Source organism: Dipodomys spectabilis, unplaced genomic scaffold (genome assembly GCF_019054845.1).
Source record: "Dipodomys spectabilis isolate Male_0828 unplaced genomic scaffold, ASM1905484v1 ptg000030l, whole genome shotgun sequence".
In the NCBI taxonomy this organism is placed as follows: domain Eukaryota; kingdom Metazoa; phylum Chordata; class Mammalia; order Rodentia; family Heteromyidae; genus Dipodomys; species Dipodomys spectabilis.
Genome location: NW_024870707.1, coordinates 9,286,918 through 9,309,198, shown reverse-complemented (window position 1 = coordinate 9,309,198; position 22,281 = coordinate 9,286,918). Strand labels below are relative to the sequence as shown.

The following is a 22,281-nucleotide window of genomic DNA, read 5'->3' as shown; positions in this document are numbered from 1 at the left end:
TGGCTTTTTGGTCATCAACTGGAGATTTAGAGTCTTACAGACTTTCCTCCTGGGCTGGCTTTGAACCGTGATCCTCAGATCTCAGCCTCCTGAGTAGCTAGGATGACAGTCAGCCACTGGTGACTGGCTCCCAACAATTTTTAACAGTCCTGAATCTCTCTTTATCTTTTGGTGGTAATGAGGCTTGAATTCAGGACTTTCAGTTTGTTAGGCAGTTTCTCTACCATTTCAGCCATGCTCTTAGCCCTTTTTTGGCTTTAGTTATTTTTTTAGTTAAGGTCTCAAAATTCTTTCCCTGGGTCTGGTCTTAGACTGAGATCCTCTTGCCTATGGCGTCTTTAGTATCTGGGAATCAGAGACATATATCACTCATACCTGTTTACCTAGACTGGCTTTGAACCAGAATCACCCAGGTATCTGTCTCCTGGCTTGATGGGATTAAAAGTATGCGAAGCCTCAATTTACCCTTATTCTGATTTTTTTTTTCCTTTGTGCTAGTAGTAGGACTTGAACTCAGGGCTGGCACTGTTCTTAAGCTTTGTGCCCAGCACATTATGAATTTTTTTTTTTTTTTTTTGGTGGTGTTGGGTATTAGACCTAGGGCCTCATGAATGCTAGGCAAGCACTCTTATCATCAAACCAATCCACAATTTGCATAAAATTTCAAATTATATATGATTTTAACTGTTTTATTTCACCAAGAGAAAGAATAGCTCCAGCCTGACAGCCAGAGCCTGTTCTATTGCAAGCCTGAGAGGATCACAAGAAACATAAAAAATTTAAGAAATCGGGCTGGGAAGGTGGCTTAGTGGTAGAGTGCTTGCCTTGCATGCCTGAGGCCCTGGGTTCGATTCCTCAGCATCACATAAGCAAAAAGAAAAAAAAAAAACCAGAAGTGGTGCTATGGGTCAAGTGGTAGAGTGCTAGCCTTGAGCTGAAGAGCTGAAGGACAGCACCCAGGCCCAGAGTTCAGGCCCCACGACCGGACCAAAAAATAAATAAATAAATAAAGAAATCTGGCTGGGAATGTGACTTGGTGGCAGAGTGCTTTATTAGCATGCATGAAGGCCTGGGTTCGATTCTTCAGCACCACATACACAGAAAAAGCTGGAAGTGGCGCTGTTGCTCAAGTGGTAGAGTGCTAGCCTTGAGCAAAAGAAGCTCAGGGACAGAGCCCAGGCCCTGAGTTCAAGACCTAGGACTGCCCCCGCCCCCCCGCCAAATAAATAAAAATAAGTAAAATAAAATTAAGAACCCTGGCATTTATTAACCCACTAAATGTGGGTTAAAAATGTTAAGAGTAAAAATGTGAAGAAAGCATTTGTTAAAGTTACATTATAATCAGAAAAAATAGAAATCAGACCCTAGAGTGTATGACCTCATTTATTAAGATTTGCCTGTGAGGAAGAAGGATGAAAGACAATGAATATGGTCAAAGTAGACTGTGCCTATAAAAACTGAACAATAGGGGCTGGAAAGGTAGCTCAGTGGTAGAGCGCTTGCCTTGCATGCATGAGGCCCTGGGTTCGATTTCTTAGCACCACATAAGCAAAAAGAAAAAAGCCGGAAGTGGCGCTGTGGCTCAAGTGGTAGAGCGCTAGTCTTGAGCTGAAGAGCTGAGGGACAGCGCCCAGACCCTGAGTTCAGGCCCCACGACCGGGCCCAAAAAAAAAAAACGAAAAACAAAAACAAAAAACCCCGGAACAATAAAACCTGTTGATATTATTTTGGGAAGGAGGCAGGGACAGTAACAGAGGGGGTGATATTGATTAGAATATATTGTAAACTATGTGGACATGTAACAATACCTCTCCCCACCCCTGGCATAATTAATATAAACTAAGAAAAAAAATCCTCTGAGATTATGAAAACTAAATGACAGCTAAGAAGGAAATCAGAAATAAAGCTAAGAGAAAACACAGAGCACAGCCCCCATGCCAGGATTTCAAAGCCACTTCCAGCCCTGGGAGCGTGGGTCAGTAGTACAGGTATAGGGCTAACGAGCAAAGGCTCAGGGTTCACATGCTATTATTGCCCCCAAAATGCAGCTTCAACATTAACATGGCTGTCTGACTAGGTGCTCTGGGTATGTGGTGTCCTCTCCCCCACCCAGGGTTCACAGTGTGAGCCTCTAGTTTGTTGAAAAGTTCTCAGATCCTAACCTGGCCACTTCTTAGGGTGACTGACTGTAAAATCTGTATGGGCTGGTTTGTATCATCATTTTTTTTTTTTTGGTCAGTCATGGGGCTTGAACTTGGGGCCTGGGCATTGTCCCTGAGCTCTTTTGTTCAAGGCTAGTGCTCTACCACTTTGAACCACAGCTCCACTTCTGGTTTTCTTGTGGTTAACGAGCGAAGAGTCTCATGACCTTTCCTGCCTGGGCTGGCTTTGAACTGTGGTACTCAGATCTTAGCCTGAGTAGCTAGGATTACAGGTGTGAGCCACCTGTGCCTGGCTAGGGCTGATTTTTTTTTTTTTTTAGAGCTGATCAGACCCAGAAAACCCCTCCAACTAAAATGTGGACTATCATTTTAACTTACTTGAATGGATGGCCTTCTTCTGACTTCTGCACAGCTTGGATGACAGATTTGTAGACTCTGAAGCTGATGGTGACAGAAAGAAGGGCCAGGATGAGGTAAGAAACCACACTGATGACACTGAAAGCTGCCAGGGAGAGCAGCGTGATCAGCGTGGCGCCAAAGACAAAGCCAGTCTTCTTCACGTCTCGCCAGAAAATCAGATCGTGCACTGCCAAGAGAGGGGAGGGGGAGTGTAAGGTATAGAAGCCAAGACTGCTCTCTATTGTGTCTTGCATGCACCCCACTAGCACAGACATGGCTACAACCCATTTCAAGAGTATCTGATACTTAAAGAGTTTATTTTGGCTACTGAAGTCCATATAGGTAAAGTGTCTTTGGCAGAAAGGATGACAGCTGACAATACGATATCTTTGGAACTGCTGACTAAAACTTTACAATCAAATCAAGGACAATGGCTTATGCCTGAAGCCTCAGCATTGTGGAAGCACAAGCTGGAGGATCCCAAGAGTTATAGGCTGGCCTGAAAAACTGTACTTTTTTTTTCCCCCAAGTATTTTTTTTTTGCCAGTCCTGGTGCTTGAACTCCGGGCCTCGGCACTGTCCCTGAGCTTCTATTCCTCAAGGTTAGCACTCTACCACTTGAGCCACAGCGCCAACTTCTGGCATTTTCTGTTTATGTGATACTGCGGAATCGAACCCAGGGCTTCATGCATGCTAGGCAAGTACTCTACCACTAAGCCACTTTTCCAACTCGTGAAAGTAAATCTTTAGCTCCCATTTCCTGCATGGAGAACAGGAACTATTTTTCTGTTTTTTCCTTTTCTCATTTAATCTCATTTTGCAAAAATAAATCCTTGCTAAATTAAAAAAAAAGTGAAAGTACAGAAGGGTTATAAATTGATTTAGACTATAAAACCAAAGCTAACTGGAAATGTACAAAATGGAACAAGGGCAAAGAAAGTAGCAATAAAAACTAGCCAATACCCATAGTGCTAGTTACGATGATGTCAGTCTATGATAATCTGGACAACTCAAGGATTATGCTTAGGAGATGTACTGTTAATTCATACTGTTATGCGAACTGTAATACGTGTGTGTGTGTGTGTGTGTGTGTGTGTGTAGAAATTGAACTCAGGGCCTGTGCAAGTGATTTATGACTAACCCACCCCCTTTACCTGGTGCTTTGTTTTATTTTTGTGATTATACTGGGGCCTGAACTCAGGGCTAGAGTACTCTACACTTGGCTTTCTCACTCAAGGCTGAGAGCCTCTACTATTTCACTTTCATCTTTTTGCTGGTTAACTGAAAATAAGAATCTTATGGCCTTTTCTGTCCAGGCTGGTTTCTAACCTAGGTCCTCAGATCTCAGCCTCCTGAGCAGCTTGGATTACAGCCACTGGCATCCGGTTTGCCTTTTGAGAAAGGGTCTAGTTAAACTGCCTAGGCTAGCCTCAAAATTCTAATTCTTTTGCCTACCCAGTAGCTTGGATTATAAGAATGGGCTACTATGCCAGCTAATTTTTACTTTTAAGAGCCTGGGTCTCACTATGTTGTCCAGGCTGGCATAGAACTATTCAAGGGATGCTTCTAACTCAGCGCCCAGGCAGCTGGGACCATAGACAGGAACCAGAACATTCTGGCCATCCACAATACTTTTTTTTTTTTTTTTGTCGGTCGTGCGGCTTGAACTCTGGGCCTGAATGCTGTCCTCAGCTATTCAGCTCAAGGCGAGCGCTCTACCACTTGAGCTACAGGGCCACTTCCGGTTTTCTGGTGGTTTTATTGGAGATAAGAGTCTCATGGACTTTCCTGCCCGGGGCTGGCTTTGAACCTAGATCCTCAGATTTCAGCCTCCTGCGTAGCTAGGATTACAGGTGTGAATCACTAGCGCCCGGCTTCCACAATACTTTCAAAGTAAGTAGGGCACTATTAATAATGGTGTTAGGAAGCACGTGTAAAGCAGACCATTGAGGAAACAGGGTTTTTTATGGCTGGGCTATCTAAAGTAAAAAAAATCTTTTCTTTTCTCTGCCTCAACAACTGGATGGCATATGTTGACAAGTACTTCCAATCTAGACACAAAATGTGCATTTCAACTTCTAAAGACCAACACTTAACACTTGTTGCTCCAGTGAGACTCTCCCTCTACTCTGCTCACAAAAAAGAGCAAGGTACTGGTGGCTTATGCCTTTAAATCTAGCTTCTAAGGAGGCTGATATCTTTGCATTGCAGTTCGGAACCAGGCTGGGTAGGAAAGTCCGATACTCTTATCTCAAATTAACTACCAAAGCTTCAGGACAGGCTCACATAAAGAGCAAGGCTCTGAGTTGGAGAGACAAAGTTTGAGAACTAGGTGCTGGGTGCTCATGCCTGTAATCCTAGCTAACTCAGGAAACTGAGATCTGGTCAGTACAGTGGGAAGCCAGCTCGGGTTAGAAAAGTTCCCCTCAGATTCCCATCTCCAATTTAACCACTCAAAAACCAGAATTGGCTGGGCGCCAGTGGCTCATGCCTATAATCCTAGCTACTCAGGAGGCTAAGATCTGAAGACCAGGTTCAGGTCCAAATCCAGCCAGGGCAGGAAAGTCCCTGAGACTCTTATCTCCAATAAACCCCATAGTGGTGCTGTGGCTCAAGCGGTAGAGCACTTGCCTTGAGCTGAAGAGTTCAGGGACAGTGCCCAGGCCCAGAGTTCAAGCCCCACGACCAACCAGAAAAAAAAAAAAAAAGACAAAGAACAAAAAACAAAACAAAACAACCCAGAAGTGGAACTGTAGTTCAAAATAGTAGATTGCTAGCCTTGAACAAAAGAGCTCAGGGACTGAGCCCAGGCCCTGAGTTCAAGCCCCACAACTGAAGGGGGGAAGGAAAGTAGGAAAGTAGAGTGTGAATCCTGGTAATTTCTTTTTTTTTCTTTTTGGGTCCAGTTGTGGGGTCTGAACTCTGGGCCTGGGCGCTGTCCCTCAGCTCTTCAGTTCAAGGCTAGCGCTCTACCACTTGAGCCACAGCACCACTTCCGGCTTTTTTCTTTTTGCTTATGTGGTGCTGAGGAATCGAACCCAGGGCCTCAGGCATGCAAGGCAAGCGCTCTACCATTGAGCCACCTTCCCAGCCCCAATCCTGGTAATTTCTAAGCATCTTACTTTTAACCTTTCTAAAAGCATCCATCTTTTCACCTTTATGAAGAAAAGATGTTTCTAGGACTACATAAAGCTAATACAGGGAGGTACACTGTAGACATTCAAATTTTAGTTGTACTCAAAATATGGTTAGCCTAAAAGACTGTGATTTTGGATAAAGTGAATTTGAAATTGATCCCAACTGACCAGATGGCACCCAGTTCTTCCCCACGGTCATCTGTAATACTCTCCTCTGGACCCAATCCTAAAACCAGATTTTGCCAAAATCTAAAAGAAAACACTAAAAATATGCTGAATGTATAGAAGAAATAACTGCTGGTTCAGAAGCAGCATCCTGATCCCCAGTGGAAAACTAAGCATTGTTGCAAAAGTGAAAGACAAGTGGAAGGCACTCAGACTCACCTGGCTGAACAGGAAAACCAAACAGAGCCTACTAGAGAATGAGTGCTAAGTAGGAGTCAGGGCTGGAGTTCATATGCTACAAGAGGAACTAAGTGTCACTGACAGAGAAACAAACAGATGCCACAAGCCTCAGGATGGAATGCATGGAGGAGAGTGTTGTATCTATGGTATTCCTGCCTCAAATACAACCTGATTCTAAAGAGAAGACACCATGCAAAGTCAACAAGACCTATTTCTAATACTATCAATGGAGAGACATGTCAGTGCATAAATGCCAAGTGTGATCTTGGACTAGACGCTGCAAATAGGGGTAAAAATCATTAAAGACACCATTGGGCTGAAAGTGGTAGCCCATTCCTGTAATCTAAAGCCTTAGGAGGCTAAGGCTGTAAGAGTTCAAAGCCAGACTGGGCTACACATAGCAAGATCCTCCTCAAAAAACAAAAACAAGGCAAAAAAAACAAAAAAGCAACCAATCATCTAACCAACCAAATCTTCATGCTGCACAAATGACAAAATCCGAATGTGAATAGACTAGAGTACTGCACTTGGTTTTTTTTTTTTGGTCGGTTATAGGGCTTGAACTCTTGAGCCTCAGCGCAGTCCCTCAGCTCTTCAGCTCAAGGCAAGTGCTCTACTGCTTGAGCTACAGCGCCACTTCCAGTTTTTTAGTGGTTTGTTGGAGATAAGAGTTTCACAGACTTACCTGCCAGGGCTGGCTTTGAACCGTGATCCTCAGATCTCAGCCTCCTGAGTAACTAGGATTACAGGCATGAGCACTGGTGCCCGGCCTGTACTTGGTTTTATGCGATTAAAGAAGGGCTGGGAATGTGGCTTAATGGTAGAATACTTGCCAAGCATGCATGAAGCCCTGGGTTCCATTCCTCAGTACTACATAAACAGAAAAAGCCAGAAGTGGTTCGGTGGCTTGAGTGGTATGCTAGCCTTGAGCAAAAGAAGCTCAAGGACAGTGCCCAGGCCCCAGGACCAAAAAAAAAAAAAAAAAAAAAGTTAAAGCCAGAAACCAGCAGCTCATACCAATAATCCTAACTACTTGGGAGCTTGAGATCTGAGGATCATGGTTCAAAGACTCTTACCGCTAATTAATCTCTCAAAAACCCGAAGTGGAGCTGAGGCTGAAAGTGGTAGAGCAAAAGAGCTCAGGTGCAGCACCCAGGCCCTGAGTTCAAGCCCCTCAACTAACCCCCCAAAAAAAAGGAAAAGAGAAGGTTCCTATTCCAAGAATATCTATCAACCATCAATGGTTCAGGGAAAAAACATGCATGTGGACAGAGAAGGAGGGAACACCAAAGCACATACAACCAAATGTTTATAGTGAACAAGAACAAGCCAAGTCATGTGAAAGTTTCTTGCCCTATGCCCTTAGTTTTTAAGTCTTAAATATCTGAGGTGTGTGTGTGTGTGTGTGTGTGTGTGTGTGTGTGAAGCAAGCTAGAGGACAAGGCTAAGGCCTACACAGAAAGGAACTTTATGTATCAGAGATGGAGAAGGGTAAACAATGTGAAAACAAATTAGAAATTTCATTCATGTGCAAGTTGTCCTCATGAACTCTACTGTCACCTGCTGGAAAACTATGACAATAGTCAAGCCTACAACACTAACTCATGTGCCTACAAGAGAGCAGTACACAACCTGCACCAAGCGCCCCTCCCAGCTTTAAATTAAACAGTGAAATTACCTATTTTCAACTGAAAGGGTACATACTGGTTGAAAGGGGGAAGAGTAGAGAAAGAGCTTGGGCAAAATGGCCCAATATATCAAATCTTCAATCCTTGCTCAGAGGTTATTTCCTCCTCTGCTCATCCTACCTGACATCTCTTAAGCAGCCTTATTTCTTTTCACAGCACCAACCACTTTAGTGATATGTAAGAGCTTCTCGTATCTCTAAGTGAATGTTCCACCATGGGCCTATCTGCCAAGATGGCATAAGTACATCTTCCACTTCTGTCCGCACAGTGCTGCTGCATGCACATGAATCAGCCCTGGGCAGGAGAGATGGAACAGCAGAGGAAGCACAAGTAGCAAAGGAAGGAAATTGGCATGGAATGTGGAAACTTCTCCTTCTCTACTCCCTGGGGAAATGAGGAGGAAAAGAAAAGAAAAGAAAAAAAGCAAGAAATGGGATAGTTGCCAAAAGTTTAAAATGTAAAACCACTACTTACTTTGTGTGTGTGTGTGTATGTGTTGGTCCTGGGGCTTGAACTCTGGGTCTAGGCACTGTCCCTAAGCTCTTCAGCTTGAACCACTAAACAATATTGTAGTGTTAGTGTTTATTTCGTAAGCACAAAATGATTACAAAAGATTGTATCCATAAATTTTTGTATTCTACTTTCATTCATCTGTTCCTGGTACAACAGTAGTATAGTACTATTTGTACTCCTGCGTGTGTGCCTATGCACATGTGTATGGGCACTCCAGTGCTGTGGCTTAAACTCAAGGCCTCATGCTCTTGGCTTGGCTTTCTTGCTCACAGCTACTGCTTTACCACTTGAGCCATACTTTCATTGGGCATTTTTGAGTAAATGGAGTCTTGAAAATTTTTCTGCCTGGGCTGGTTTCGAGCTTTGAGCCTCTAGGTCTTGTTCTGATCCTTTAGGTTACAACTAAGATTCTACATTATCAAAACACTTATCATATTGGATGCTGGTGGCTCATGCTTTTCTTTTCTTTCTTTTTCTTTTTTGTAGGTTGTAGGGTCTGAACTCTGGGCCTGGGCGCTGTCCTTGTGCTCTTCAGCTCAAGGCGAGTGCTCTACCGCTTGAGCCACAGCACCAATTCCGGTTTTCAAGTGGTTTTTATTGGAGATAAGAGTCTCATGGACTTTCCTGCTCAGGCTGGCTTTGAACCAAGATCCTCAGAGCTCAGCCTCCTGAGTAGCTAGGATTATAGGCATGAGCCATTGGTGCCCAGCTATAACTAGCTTTATCTTCAATAATACCATATTATATAACATTTATTTTCAGCTGAAAGACCTTTTTCCTAATTGTACCATAATATGTTGCATCAAATTAGTGTGCTGTACAAATAATGCCTTGTCTTAAAGTCCATTTCAACACATAATATTTTACAAGTAAAATCAGTAATTTTTTTTTGGGAGGTCTGGTTGTGGGGCCTGAACTCTGGGCTTGAGCGCTGTCTCTCAGCTCTTCAGCTCAAGGCTAGCGCTCTACCACTTGAGCCACAACACCACTTCTGGCTTTTTTCTTTTTGCTTATGTGGTACTGAGGAATCGAACCCAGGGCCTCATGCATGCTGCATGCAAGGCAAACGCTCTACCACTGAGCCACCTTCCCAGCCCCAGTAATTTTTTTTTCGTGGGTCCTGGGGCTTGAACTCTGGGCCTGGGTGCTGTCCCTCAGCTCTTTAGCTCAAGGCTAGCAGTCTACCACTTGAGCCACAGCGTCACTTATGGTTTTCTGGTGGTTAATTGGAGATGAGTCTCACGGACTTTCCTCCCCAGGCTGGCTTTGAACCACTAACCTCAGATCTCAGCCTCCTTAGTAACTAGGATTACAGGTGTGAGCCACCTGGTGCCTGGCAAAATCAGGAATTTGTTACCTTATTTTGCTAATGGTAGATGAAAATTCTGACACAGAGGGCCTGTATTTGCCAAGTGTTTATACTGCTGGCAAAATAGCAAATAATTCCTTGTCCTTGTTTTTCAAGTAGTCTTTAATGTGGCCAAATTACTTTTATTGTAAAAACATTTAAGGCTAATAAGCCTTTATTTGCAGTTGCAGCAGCCACAATGCACCACAAGAGGGCATTAGCACATTCACAGACAATCTTAGAATAAAATCCCTCTGTGCCAATTCAAGAACAGCAGTGAACCTGTGGACACCCTACCCATTTATTACTGCACTTAGGGAAAAGAACTTGGTTTGATCCTAAGCTCAACCATTCACAAAGAATTAATCTTCTCGGGGGGAGGGGGGAGGCTGGGAAGGGATATGAAGGGTAAACAAAGGAGGAGGCTGCAATGCTTGGTAAGAAATGTACGCATTATCCTGCCCACGTAATTGTAACTCCTCTGTACAGTATGTTCACAAATAAAATAAAATTAAATTAAAAAAAAATTAATCTTCTCTCTCAAAAGTTGTTCAAATGCTTATTCTGAAAAGAAATAACTTGAAGGAATCTTTAAGATTTAGTATTCAAGTTAAACTTCATTAATTTTTTATTAGGCACAATTAGGTGGCCCCATTGTAACACACACATGTATAAGATGTATCTGATCAGCCTCATCTCCACATCTCCCTTACCCCACTGGTTCCCCACCCCCCACAAAAAAAAACCCTAACACATTTCAACTGGTTTCAAGCAGATAAACTTCAACCATAGCATTCATGCTCCTCACTGCTACCACCTCTGTGATGTATTCTAGCTTCAATCAGTGAGTATCAGGGAGCTCACTGACTCCTGATATAACTGGTTCCAGGGAGGAATGACAAAGGGGATGGAGAATCAGACTCCCCATACCCTTTATGCCACAATCCAGTCTGTTTAACATCTTATTCAACCTTCTAGCATCAGTATCTATCATCCCAGACAGCTGCTTCTCTATGGTCCCTGTGCTCCTGACCAGAACTCAGTATACTACTGGGCCTCAAGTGACTCAATGGGGGGGCGGGGGGCGGCGCAAAAAACCAGTTAGATATGTAGTTTATGTAGTTTATACCTGTAATACCAGCACCTGAGAAGCAGAGGCAGGATTTAACTTCATTTTTAATATGTTTGTGGCACTACTGGGGATTGAACTCTGGGCCTCAAACACTTTATCACTCAAGTCATGCCCTCAGTCCTTTTTGCTATTTGGGGAGGAATGTTAACTGGGGTTTGAACTCACGGCTTTATATATTTGCTAGACAAGGGTTCTACCACTTGAGCCAGGCTTTATCTAGCCTATTTGTTTTATCGATAGGGCCTTTTGCTTTTCTTGCCCAAGACTCTTTGGATTGCAACCTTCCTATTTCTGCCTCCTGACCAGTGGGATTATAAGCATGCACTATGCCATGTTTAACCAAACTTAATTAAAAAAATTCTTTTGTTATAAAGGTGGTGAACAGAGGGGTTACAGTTATGTAAGTCAGGTAAAGAGTACATTTCTTTTTGGATGTCATACCTTCCCTCACCAAACTTAGTATTTCTTTCTTTTCCCTTGTTAGTCCTTGGTCTTGAACTCAGGACCTGGGCACTGTCCCTGAGCTTTTTTTTTTTTTTGGGGGGGGGGGGTCAGTCCTTGAGCCTGAACTCTGGGCCTGGGTGCTGTCCCTCAGCTTTTCAGCTCCAGGTGAACCCTTTACCACTTGAGCCACAGCACCATTTCTGGATTTTGTGTATGTGGTACTGAGGAATTGAGCCCAGAGCTTCATGAATGTTAGGCAAACACTCTACTACTAAGCCACTTTCCCAGCCCACCAAACTTAATTAAAAAAATAAAACTTACTCGTTTTTTTTTTTTGCACTTTCTTTTTCTTTTCTTTTTTTTGGTCGGTCGTGGGGTCTGAACTCTGGGCCTGGGCTCTGTCCCTCAGCTCTTCAGCTGTAGGCTAGCACTCTAGCACTTGAGCCTCAGCCTCACTTCCGGTTTTTTCAGCTTATATGGTGCTGAGGAATTGAACCCAGGTCCTTTGGTTGGTCGTGGGGCTTGAACTCTGGGCTTGGGCGCTGTCCTTGCGCTCTTCAGCTCAAGGCGAGCGCTCTATCGCTTGAGCCACAGCACCAATTCCGGTTTTTATTGGAGATAAGAGTCTCATGTACTTTCCTGCCCAGGCTGGCTTTGAACCAAGATCCTCAGAGCTCAGCTTCCTGAGTAGCTAGGATTGTAGGCGTGAGCCACCGGCGCCCAGCTAGGAAGTACATTTCTTTTTCTGAATTTATGTGCACAATACATTTTATTTTCCTTGCAGCCTTTTTTCAAAATTTGTTAATATTTAACTCATGTATGAACATTTAAATACATTTGAAATAACTAAAATAAACAAAAGCCAGGCTTTAGTTGTTATTATTATTTTGTGTCTGTCTTAGGCTTGCACTCAGAACCTGCACACTTGTCACTGAACATTTCCGCTAAGGCTAGTGCTCTACACTTTGAGCCACACTACATTTTCAGTTCTTCAGTAGTTAATTGAAGGTAAGAAAGAGTCTCACAGATTTGCCTACCTGGGCTGGCTTTGAATAGAGATCCTCAGATCTTAGCCTCCTGAGATGCTAGGATTACAAATCTGAGCCACCATTGCCTAGCTATTATTACTATTATTTTGTTGGTCTTGGGGCTTGAACTCTGGGCCTAGGTGCTGTCACTCAGCTCTTCAGCTCAAGGCAAGTGCTCCATCATTTGAGCCACAAAGCCACTTCTGTTTGTTTTTTGGTGGTTTACTGGAGATTAGAGTCTCATGGACTTTCTTGCCTGGGCTGGCTTTCAACTGCAATCCTCATATCTCTGCCTCCCGAGTATTTTTTTTCAAAATTTGCTAGACCAGCTTGTGATCATCCATGTAACCTGTCCATTCCCCAAGTCCTGGGACCATACCAGACTTTCCCTACAAAAGGGAAAATTGTAGGGGAGGATCAGGGATGTAGCTCAGTGGTACAGTCTGTGCCTGACATACAAGCACTGATATCCCAGCACATTAAAAACAAAAACAAAAATTTTAAAATGTCAACTAGGCTTTTAAAATATGAATGATTAATCTGTGAGAAAACTAACATTTCACATGGATTCTTCTTAGTTTACCCTTTCTTTCTTCTTTTGTTTGTCATTGTGGGGCTTAAACTCTGGGCCTGGGCAGCTGAGCTCTTTAGCTGAAGGCAAGTATTCTACCACTTGAGCAACAGCTCCATTTCCTGTTTTCTGTTGGTTAATTGGAGATAAGAGTCTCACAGACTTTCCTCCTGGGCTGGCTTTGAACTGTGATCCTCAGATCTCAGCCTCCTGAGTAGCTAGGCTTAAAAGCATGAGCCACTGGCCCCTTTTTGGGGAGGGGTGCAGGGTGTAACAGGGCCTCATTATTTGGCCCACCTAGGCTGGCTTGGAGCTCACTATCCTCCTCTTTTAGCCTCCTAGTGCTGGAATTGTTCATGTGCCACCTTGCCTGTATGGACACTGGCTTTAAGCCCCCCCCACTCCCCCTGGGTTTAGTGCTCTACTACTTGAGTCACAGGCTTCATTTCAGCTTTCTGGTAGTTAATTTGGAGATAAGAGTCTCATGAAGCCTGCTTGAGGTGAGCCACTGGCTCCCAGCACAAAGCCTTTTGTTTGATTTGCAAAATTCAAGTCCCAATTTTATGACTACTGAAATGGGTTAATAATCTGCTTTGCTACAGACATTTTTTTTTTTTTTTGCTGGTTGTAGGGGCTGAACTCTGGGCCTGGGCGCTGTCCCTCAGCTCTTCAGCTCAAGGCTAGTGCTCTACCACTTGAGCTACAGTGCCACTTCTGGCTTTTTCTGCTTATATGGTGCTGAGGAATTGAACCCAGAGCCTCATGTATGCAAGGCAAGCACTCTACCACTGAGCCACCTTCCCAGCCCCCAGATTTACTCTTAACAAAATTCCCCCCAAAATGACACAGAAAAATCACTGATACAATACAAAGCAGTCACTGTCAAACAGACACAGGCTTTTGGCTACAGACAAGTCTGGCAGTAAGTCAAAGAAATTTGTAGGAACTCCTTTCAAAGTAACATTCCTCTCAGGCTTTCAGAAAAAATAGTTTTTCATTCATTAAAATAACCTAACATCGCCTTTGCCCTGAATTTTTTGATTTATAAAACACAGAAAACAAAACAGCATTGACTATCCTGCCAAATGAATAGAGGGTGAATCTGAAAACGTGAACTTTTGACCTCAGTTATCTAAATGGTATAATTAAGATAACAACCTTGGCCAGCCCAGTGGCTCACCCCTATAATCCTAGCTACTCAGGAGGCTGAGATGTGAGGATTGAGGTTCAAAGCCAGCCTGGGCAAGAAACTCTGTGAGACTCTGATCTCCAATAAACCACTAGAAAACCGGAAGTGGCACTGTGGCTCAAGTGGTAGAGTGCTAGCCTTGAGCTAAAGAGCGCAGGGACAGCGCCCAAACCCAGAGTTCAAGCCCCACAACCCCCTCCCAAAAAAAAAAAAAAAAAAAATCTAGAAGTAGACCTTTGGGCTCAGGGCTCAAGTGGTAGGAAGCTTGAGCCCCAGGATCTATACAAATAGAAAATAAACTAAATCTTTATCAGAAGTAAATAGTAATGTACATAAATGGATTACTATACTGCTATTAGATAAATAAGCCCTGTGTATTTCAATATAAAAGGATCTGAGCTAGGCACTGGTGGCTCACACCTGTAATCCTAGCTATTCAGGAGGCTGAGATCTGAGGATCGTTGTTCAAATCTAGCCTGGGCAGAAAGTCTGAGAATCTTTTTTTTTTTTTTTTGGCCTGTCCTGGGGCTTGAACTCAGGTCCTGGGTACTATCCCTGAGCTTTTTTTGGTCAAGGCTAGCACTCTACTGCTTAAGCCACAATGCCACTTCTGGCCTTTTCTGTGTATGTAGTACTGAGGAATGGAACCCAGGGTACATGCTAGGCAGGCACTCTACCACTAAGCCACATTGCCAGCCCCCTGTGAGAATTTCATCTTCAATTAACCACCAGAAAAACCGAAGTGGCGCTGTGGCTTAAGTGGTAGAGTGTTAGCCTTGAGCTGAAGAGCTCAGGGGCAGTAACCAGGCCCAGAGTTCAAGCCCCGTGGCCGATTAAAATAAAAGTGAAAAGTTGTATAATAAAGACAAGGGGAATAAAGGGAAGTTAAGTGAAGCTCAGAGGTATGTTCCTTGCTCAACATGCACAAGCCTTAGGTTTAATTCCCATTATAGCCTTAGATTTAATTCCATTGTAGAATGCAAAGTAAAAGGCTAGGAAGGTGGCTCAATGGTAGAGTGCTTGCCTTGCATGCTGAGGCTCTGGCTTCCATTCCTCAGTACCACATAAGCAGAAAAAGCTGAAGTGGTGCTGTGGCTCAAATGGTAGAGTGTTAGCCTTGAGCTGAAGAGCTGAGGGAAGTGCCCAGGCCCAGAGTTCAGGCCCCATGACGCGCCTCCCCGCCCCCCCCAAAAAGAATACAAAGTAAAACACTGAAAAACCTAAAATACTAGAAGCACATATCTATGTAAACTAGAAAGATGAACCTGGGCCATGATGGTGGTTAGTGCTGGGGAACGGGGAGGAAAAGCCAGCAGGCTAAACAGCGGTGATGAAGGGCCTTTAGCTGAAATAAACCTGACTTCCAGGGTTAACAATTACTAGAAGTTACTTTTTATGAATACAAGTAAGTGTGTATCTATGAAAAATATATACTTATATTTGGAGGTACTGAAGTTTGAACTCTGGTCCTCATGCTTGCTAGGCAGGTGCTTTACCACTTGAGCAGTGCCTCAGCTCCTTTTGTTTCAATTATTTTTCAGGTAGGGCTTCACAGCTTTTGCCCAGGGCCAGCCTTGGATCATGGATACTACTTATAGCCTCCTGCATAGCTGGGATCACAGATCCATACTGTTATATCCAGTTGATTGGGTGAGATGGTGTCTCACCAACTTTTTGTCTGGGTGGTTATCAAACCATGATTCTCCCAATATCTATGTCCCAAGTAGCTAGGTTCACAGATGTGAACCTAGCTTCACAGAGGTTCACAATGACTAGCCTGGCTCTGTGCATGTGTGCACGCACATGTGTGTACACACTGAGGTTTGAACTCATCAGGACTTTACTCTCTGGCTCAGATATTTTTTGCTTACAGCTGGCACCTAACCACTTGAGCTACTTGAGCCACACTTCCAGTTTTGGCTATTTGCTGGTTATTGGAACTAGGAGTCAAGGTTTTGTCTGCCTGGGCTGGCTTTGAACCATGATCCTCAGATCTCAGCTTCCTAAGTAGCTAAGATTATAGATATGAGCCATCAGCTCCTGATTGGCCTGGCTTTTTGTTGTTGTTATTGTTGAGATATGGCCTCACTAAGTTTTTTTTGTAGGGGCTGGCTTCAAACCCCAATCCTCCATCTGTGTTTGTGTCTCTGGGTAAAAGGTGTATGCTGCCATACCCAATTATATTTTTTCCATTTCTCAAAAACAAATACCTTTAACAACATCAATGACTGCATAATAGTGTAATACATTGTTATGTCATCATGTACTCAACCAATCTGCCATTATTATAAACAGGACTACAATGAACAATTTCCTTGTACATAAATTTCTTAAATTGCTAGGGCAGTTACATACCAGTCACCAAGCTATACGCCTGTCCATTTGGTTGCATTCTTCCTGATCTGAATACTCAAAAACTATTAAGTGTGAGAGGTAGGATTCTAATTTCCTCCCAAACTATTAGAGAATACTGTACCATAATTTTTCAGTAACCTATAATATCAACATGAAGACCTAATTATATACTGGTACATAATACTAGGCAGCAGAAAAACGAAATACCATCAGTTTTTTGGGTTTTTTTTGCTTATTTCCACCCAACAATGTTAGGCAAAACATAACTATGGAACTTTATTTTAAGTGGGAAGGATGTTATTTTACTGAAATACTTTACATTTTTAAAGATTTAGTCACAGAGAAAGATAATTTTAAAAAGCTGTTTGAAACTTGTGAAGAAAAACCTTCGGCTTCCACTTAATAATATCAATCTTCTTTAATTATTCTCTAAAAATACCTTCTAATAGAATTTGGTCAGTGATGAATATCCAGAACCTCCTGGCCCTTTTCATCTTTCATACTAAATGAAATAATGTAGTTAGGGATGACTAGTAAGTAGTACTTATATTCTTCTTTGCTTCAACAACACTATAAAAAAGCATGCAAAACAACCACCATCATCCCATTAACAAAGGAAGATGCTGAACCAGTTAGGCTAGTTGTCTCAGCTCACACTAATACCCCAGAGCACTGGGATTTCACCCTGGAGGCTTTGTAGTCATTCCTATATACTTCATGACTCAAAAGTAACTATCTTTAAGAATTATTACAACTTAGGAAGAAGTCTAGAATGTATCAGAGAATTATAAAAATGAGAATCAACTTCAAGCATCTTAAACTTACAGATAATGAAAACACTCCAGAAGTTTAGTGAACTAATTATTCAAAATAATACTTTAATGTGCAGTTATCACCAGAATTAGAACCTAGTATTCCTTAATCCAAGCTCCACAATCTTCAATTATTATGTTATGTTACTCTTTTTTTTTTTTGGTCGGTCGTGGGACTTGAACTCTGGGCCTGGGCACTGTCCCTCAGCTCTCCAGTTCAAGGCTAGTGCTCTACCACATGAGCCATAGCGCCACTTCCGGCTTTTTCTACTTATGTGGTGCTGAGGAATCAAACCCCAGGCCTCATGCATGCAAGGCAAGCACTCTACCTCTGAGCCAACCTTCCCAGCCCTGTTATGTTATTCTTAATTATTCAAATTGTGGGAGAGGGCTGAGGATGTAGTTTGGTAGTACAGCACTTGTCTGAGGGGAGAGAGGTTTGCAAGAGTCCATTTTGACCAATAACGGCACAATGGTGTATAATTATCATCCCAGTGAAGGAAGCATAAATAAGGATTGAAGTCAAGGCTGGCCTGAGCATGAAGTGAGATCCTATTTCAAAACAACCAATACAAAAAAGGCTGGCAAGCCAGGCTTACACCTGTTAATCCTATCTATTCAGGAGGCTGAGATCTGAGCATCACAGTTCAAAGCCAACCCAGGCAGGAAAGTCCATAAGACTCTTACCTCCAATTATCTACCAGAAAACCGAAGGTTTGTGGGGCCTGAACTCGGCCTGGGCGCTGTCCCTCAGCTCTTCAGCTCAAGGCTAGCGCTCTACCACCTGAGCCACAGCACCACTTCTGGCCTTTTCTGCTTATGTGATACTGAGGAATTTTATAAACCCAGGGTCTCATGTATGCAAGGCAAGCACTCTACCACTGAACCACCTTCTCAGCCCTGTATATCACTTTTATAATAACAATAAAAAATAAACCTGAGCCCAGACTGGCGGCTCACACTAGTAACCCTAGCTACTCAGGAGGCTGAGATCTGAGGATCACAGTTCAAAGCCAGCCTGGGCAGGAAAGTCCATGAAACTCTTATTTCCAATAAATTGCCAAAAAAGCGGAAGTAGCACTGTGGCTCAAATGGTAGAGGGCTAGCTAGCCTTGAGCTGAAGAGCTCAGAGACAGTGCCCAGGCCCAGAGTTCAAACCCCGATGACACACACACACACACACACACACACACACACACACACACACACACACACACACACACACACACATACACACACACGAAACATCTGATTATCCTTATACAATAAGGGAGGGGAGGGGAGGGGTGAGGTGGGAGAGGGGGATTTGTGGAGGGCTGTGAACATGCTTTTTCCTTTTATTTTTCCAAGGGCCCGGAATAGACAGCATTTAAAGTACTCTTACTAAGAGTCAATGCAAGGAAGTGATAATTTTAAATAAAAAGAACAGGAAGGATGTCTGGTACCAACTAATGAGCTGTGGCCTAAAGATTATTAAATAAGGTTCAAAGCAGAAAAATGTGTGAGTTTCTCTTAAGTATCATTCCAAAATAGTACTCTAATAATACTGGTTACCTACTTTCAGAGCATTAAGTTCTCTGTGGAATACGATCAAATTAATTATAAGTTTCATTTACTGTGTTTCCCAGAAGGAATTCTGTATCTTTGACTGTTAAGTAGATTTCACAAAGTCCCTATCAAAAAAATCCAGGACTGTAATTATGTAAAAAAAATTTAAAAAATAAGTATCATGATATATTTTAAACCAGTCCCACCCTCATGCTAACCTATAAGGATCTTGAAATATAATTGAAACATTAAACAAATTTTAGGAGATTAATTTCATAAAGTGGCCTGTTTTTTTGGAAAATAGTGATATAAGGAAGCCAAATCAGCCGGGCGCTGGTGGCTCAGGCCTGTAATCCTAGCTACTCAGGAGGCTGAGATCTGAGGATCACGGTTCAAAGCCAGCCCGGGCAGGAGAGACTGTGAGACTCCTATCTCCAATAAACTACCAGAAAACCAGAAGTGGCGCTGTAGCTCAAGTGGTAGAGCGCTAGCCTTGAGCTGAAGAGCTGAGGGACAGCACCCAGGCCCAGAGTTCAAGCCCCACGACCGACCAAAAAAAAAAAAAAAAAAGGAAGCCAAATCAGGCAATCATTAAAAAAAAGTAAAAGGGGGGCTGGGAAGGTGGCTCAGTGGTAGAGCGCTTGCCTTGCATGCCTGAGGCCCTGGGTTCGATTCCTCAGCACCACATAAGCAAAAAGAAAAATGCCAGAAGTGGCGCTGTGGCTCAAGTGGTAGAGTGCTAGCCTTGAGCTGAAGAGTTGAGGGACAGAGCCCAGGCCCAGAGTTCAGGCCCCATGACCGGACCCCTCCCCCCCAAAAAAAATAAAATAAAAGGGGAATAGGAAGGGGAAATAAAGGCGGCTACAATGCTTGATAAAAAATGTACTCATTATCTTGCCTAAATAATTGTTACCCCTCTGTACAGTATTTTCACAATAAAAAATAAATAAAAGTTAAAGAAATAAAAGGTATTTGCCTGTCCCCATCATATAGTTTGTGTATAGCTATAAATTTATAGCTAAAACCCAGAGACAAAAAATAGCACTGCTAAGTAATCACAGCAGGACTAACCACATGCAGCATTTCTAACATAAAGGGTTACCTGAGAAGTCTGTGAGGAGTCTTGCTAGGGCATGCTTGGTTACCAGGTCAGTCTTGCTAAGGTTGGGAAGAGTATCTACCCTACTTTCTCTGATAATAGTGGGCTCTTTGGAAATCCCAAGATCAGATCCAGTTTTGGCATCTGTGTGTTCCAAAGTGCCGGATGACTGCTGTGGAGTGCATGTTTGTTCAAATCTTCCTTCAGGAGACTCTCCTGCAGCCTGCACAAAGGTGGACTTCTCCATCTGTCTTTCACCTAATTCTGTGAGGGCTCTGATTGTGAGTTGCTCTTGTTCTAAATCAAGAGATGCCACAGGAGGTCCCTGGGAAGAATAGGCTTCTAGAAGCTCCCTTCCATTGATTTCTTTGCTTGGTTCACTGCATTTGCTTTTAATGTCCTTATGTTCAGGCTCATTTGCCTTACTTTCACGTAAGACTGTTTCCACAGAGAAAATTCTTTTATAGTCAGTTGTCTGTTCTAACATGGCTTCAGAGACATTTCCTTCCCCTTTGTCTACTATTCCTTTCAGTGTGGTCTCTGTAAAGGCAGCCATCAAGTCCTCTGGGGAGGAATCATCTGTATCTCCAACATTCCCTTGTAATGACTTCAAGTTGGCAGAAGCTGTTGTATTTAGTGAGAATTCTGTTCTATTGAAAACACTAGGTGCTGCTGAAGGAACTTTGGAGTCACCATCAATTGTAACAGGCTTTTCAGGAGCAACTTCTGACACACTGGTATCTGGACTTCTTCCAAGAGTATCAGGCTGAACCTGACGTGGCTCAAAGACACTGACTGGCTCTTCAGAGTTTGCACATATTTTCTTTTCCACTGTTTCACAACTGGGAATCTCTTTGATTTCCCTCTCACCCACATTTGTAGCACTTGGAATGGAAACAGGCTTTTCAGCTTGAATTTTGTTATTTTCTAGGGTTAAATCTGTTGTGATGTCTTCTATGACTGTGTCATCAGATTCACCAGAACTATCAGCCTCTGTGATTTCTCCCAGCGCAGAGCTCTGCCAGTTCACATCATCCTTCAAGTGCTCATCAGGTAAAGCTACGTTCACTGTGGCCATTCTGGAAACCATGGAGACATGTTTCTCTAACTCTGAAAGCATATCCTCTTGTTTCTCTGCATCACCTTGCACCCCTTCGACACTGACTTCTTCTGTGGGAGAATCTCTTCCAGCCTTCCCAATGAGAACATTGTCTTGTGGGACAGATGTCTCTGCCCCATCACCTGTGGATTTGGTGATGGTAGTGCTCCCACTAACAGAACATACAGGGACCTTCTGATGATTACTCGGTTTAAGATTTATAACTGGAATTTCTGAATGATATTCGCTCCTGCCAAGTCCTGTACCTTTTGGGGTGTAGTCAGAAGACTTACTGGTCTGTTGTTTCGGTTGGGGAACCAAATCCCAAGTCAGTATTTCATTAGTAAAGTTATGCATATCATTCACACATCTAGACACCTCTTCCAATGCTGCAGTGGTATGTGAAAACTGTCTAGTGAGCAATGCAGAGGTTGGGTAACGCCCAGCCTCTTTACTTCTCAGTGGAAACACTTTGTCATTAGTCTCTGTCATGTCTGCAGATGATTCTCCATCAGTGTGTACCGCCCAACCACCCAAATTATCTGTGCTCTCCTTATAGGAGTCCTTGAATTCTCTGTCAAATGCTGCTTTGTCAATAATCACTTCAAATGGTGATTCAGGGGAATCTTTTTCTGTGCTAGCCCCTTCTGAAGTGTCAGATGGGGACAAGAAGTATGCACCAGTGACTTCTGCATCAGGTGGCTTAAAGGGTGGTTTCTGTGCTGGCAGCAAAGTAGGCCTGTATCCAACATCCAGTGCAGTTCTATCCTCCCTATTTGGTGCCTCACTTGGGCTCCTGGGCTCCTGGTGTGTTTTTATTTGCTCTTCTACTGGAGCAGCTTCCTTGCTGGTTGGAATGGAGGGGCAAATGCAAGGAACTCCTGCTGCAAGAGAAACCAGGGAGTCTGCTCCATCCTTGCTGGTTCCCTGAAGCTTTCCCACCTCTTTCATATCTAGAAGAGTCAAATGGTCTTTTCCTTCTTTGGCTATAACAGGCTGGCTGCCTAACACTTGGCTTTTTTCTCCATGCAGTGCTGAAAGGTCAGGGTTATGTATTTCAGAGGATGAAAGAAAAGAGGAAGTCATAATTTCTGAAGGTGGCTCATGAGAGCTAAGGGAGCTCAGTCCCTCTATGGTCAGAATTTGAAAGAGAATTTGTTTACCAGATACAATTGCACATTAGCTAGTCAGGCCAAGCAGCATGCTTTACATTTTAAAATTATACACATATACACACAGGATGTGTGTATATATACATATATGTATATATATATATCTCACACATAAATATACACACATAAATATATAACAAAATAGTAATCAAAAGTTCCTACAAGACATGCATAAAACTG

The 22,281-nt window shown here is 43.1% G+C and overlaps 1 protein-coding gene across 1 annotated transcript in view; it reads right to left on the bottom strand.

Annotated features, from left to right (window-relative positions):
• Rtn3 (reticulon 3) overlaps positions 1-22,281 on the bottom strand; it is a 52,757-nt gene that overhangs the window by 3,204 nt on the left and 27,272 nt on the right. Inside the window, exon 2 of the mRNA XM_042676119.1 lies at positions 2,541-2,748. Coding sequence (XP_042532053.1) covers positions 2,541-2,748 — 208 coding nt within the window. The remainder of the gene's footprint in view (positions 1-2,540; positions 2,749-22,281) is intronic.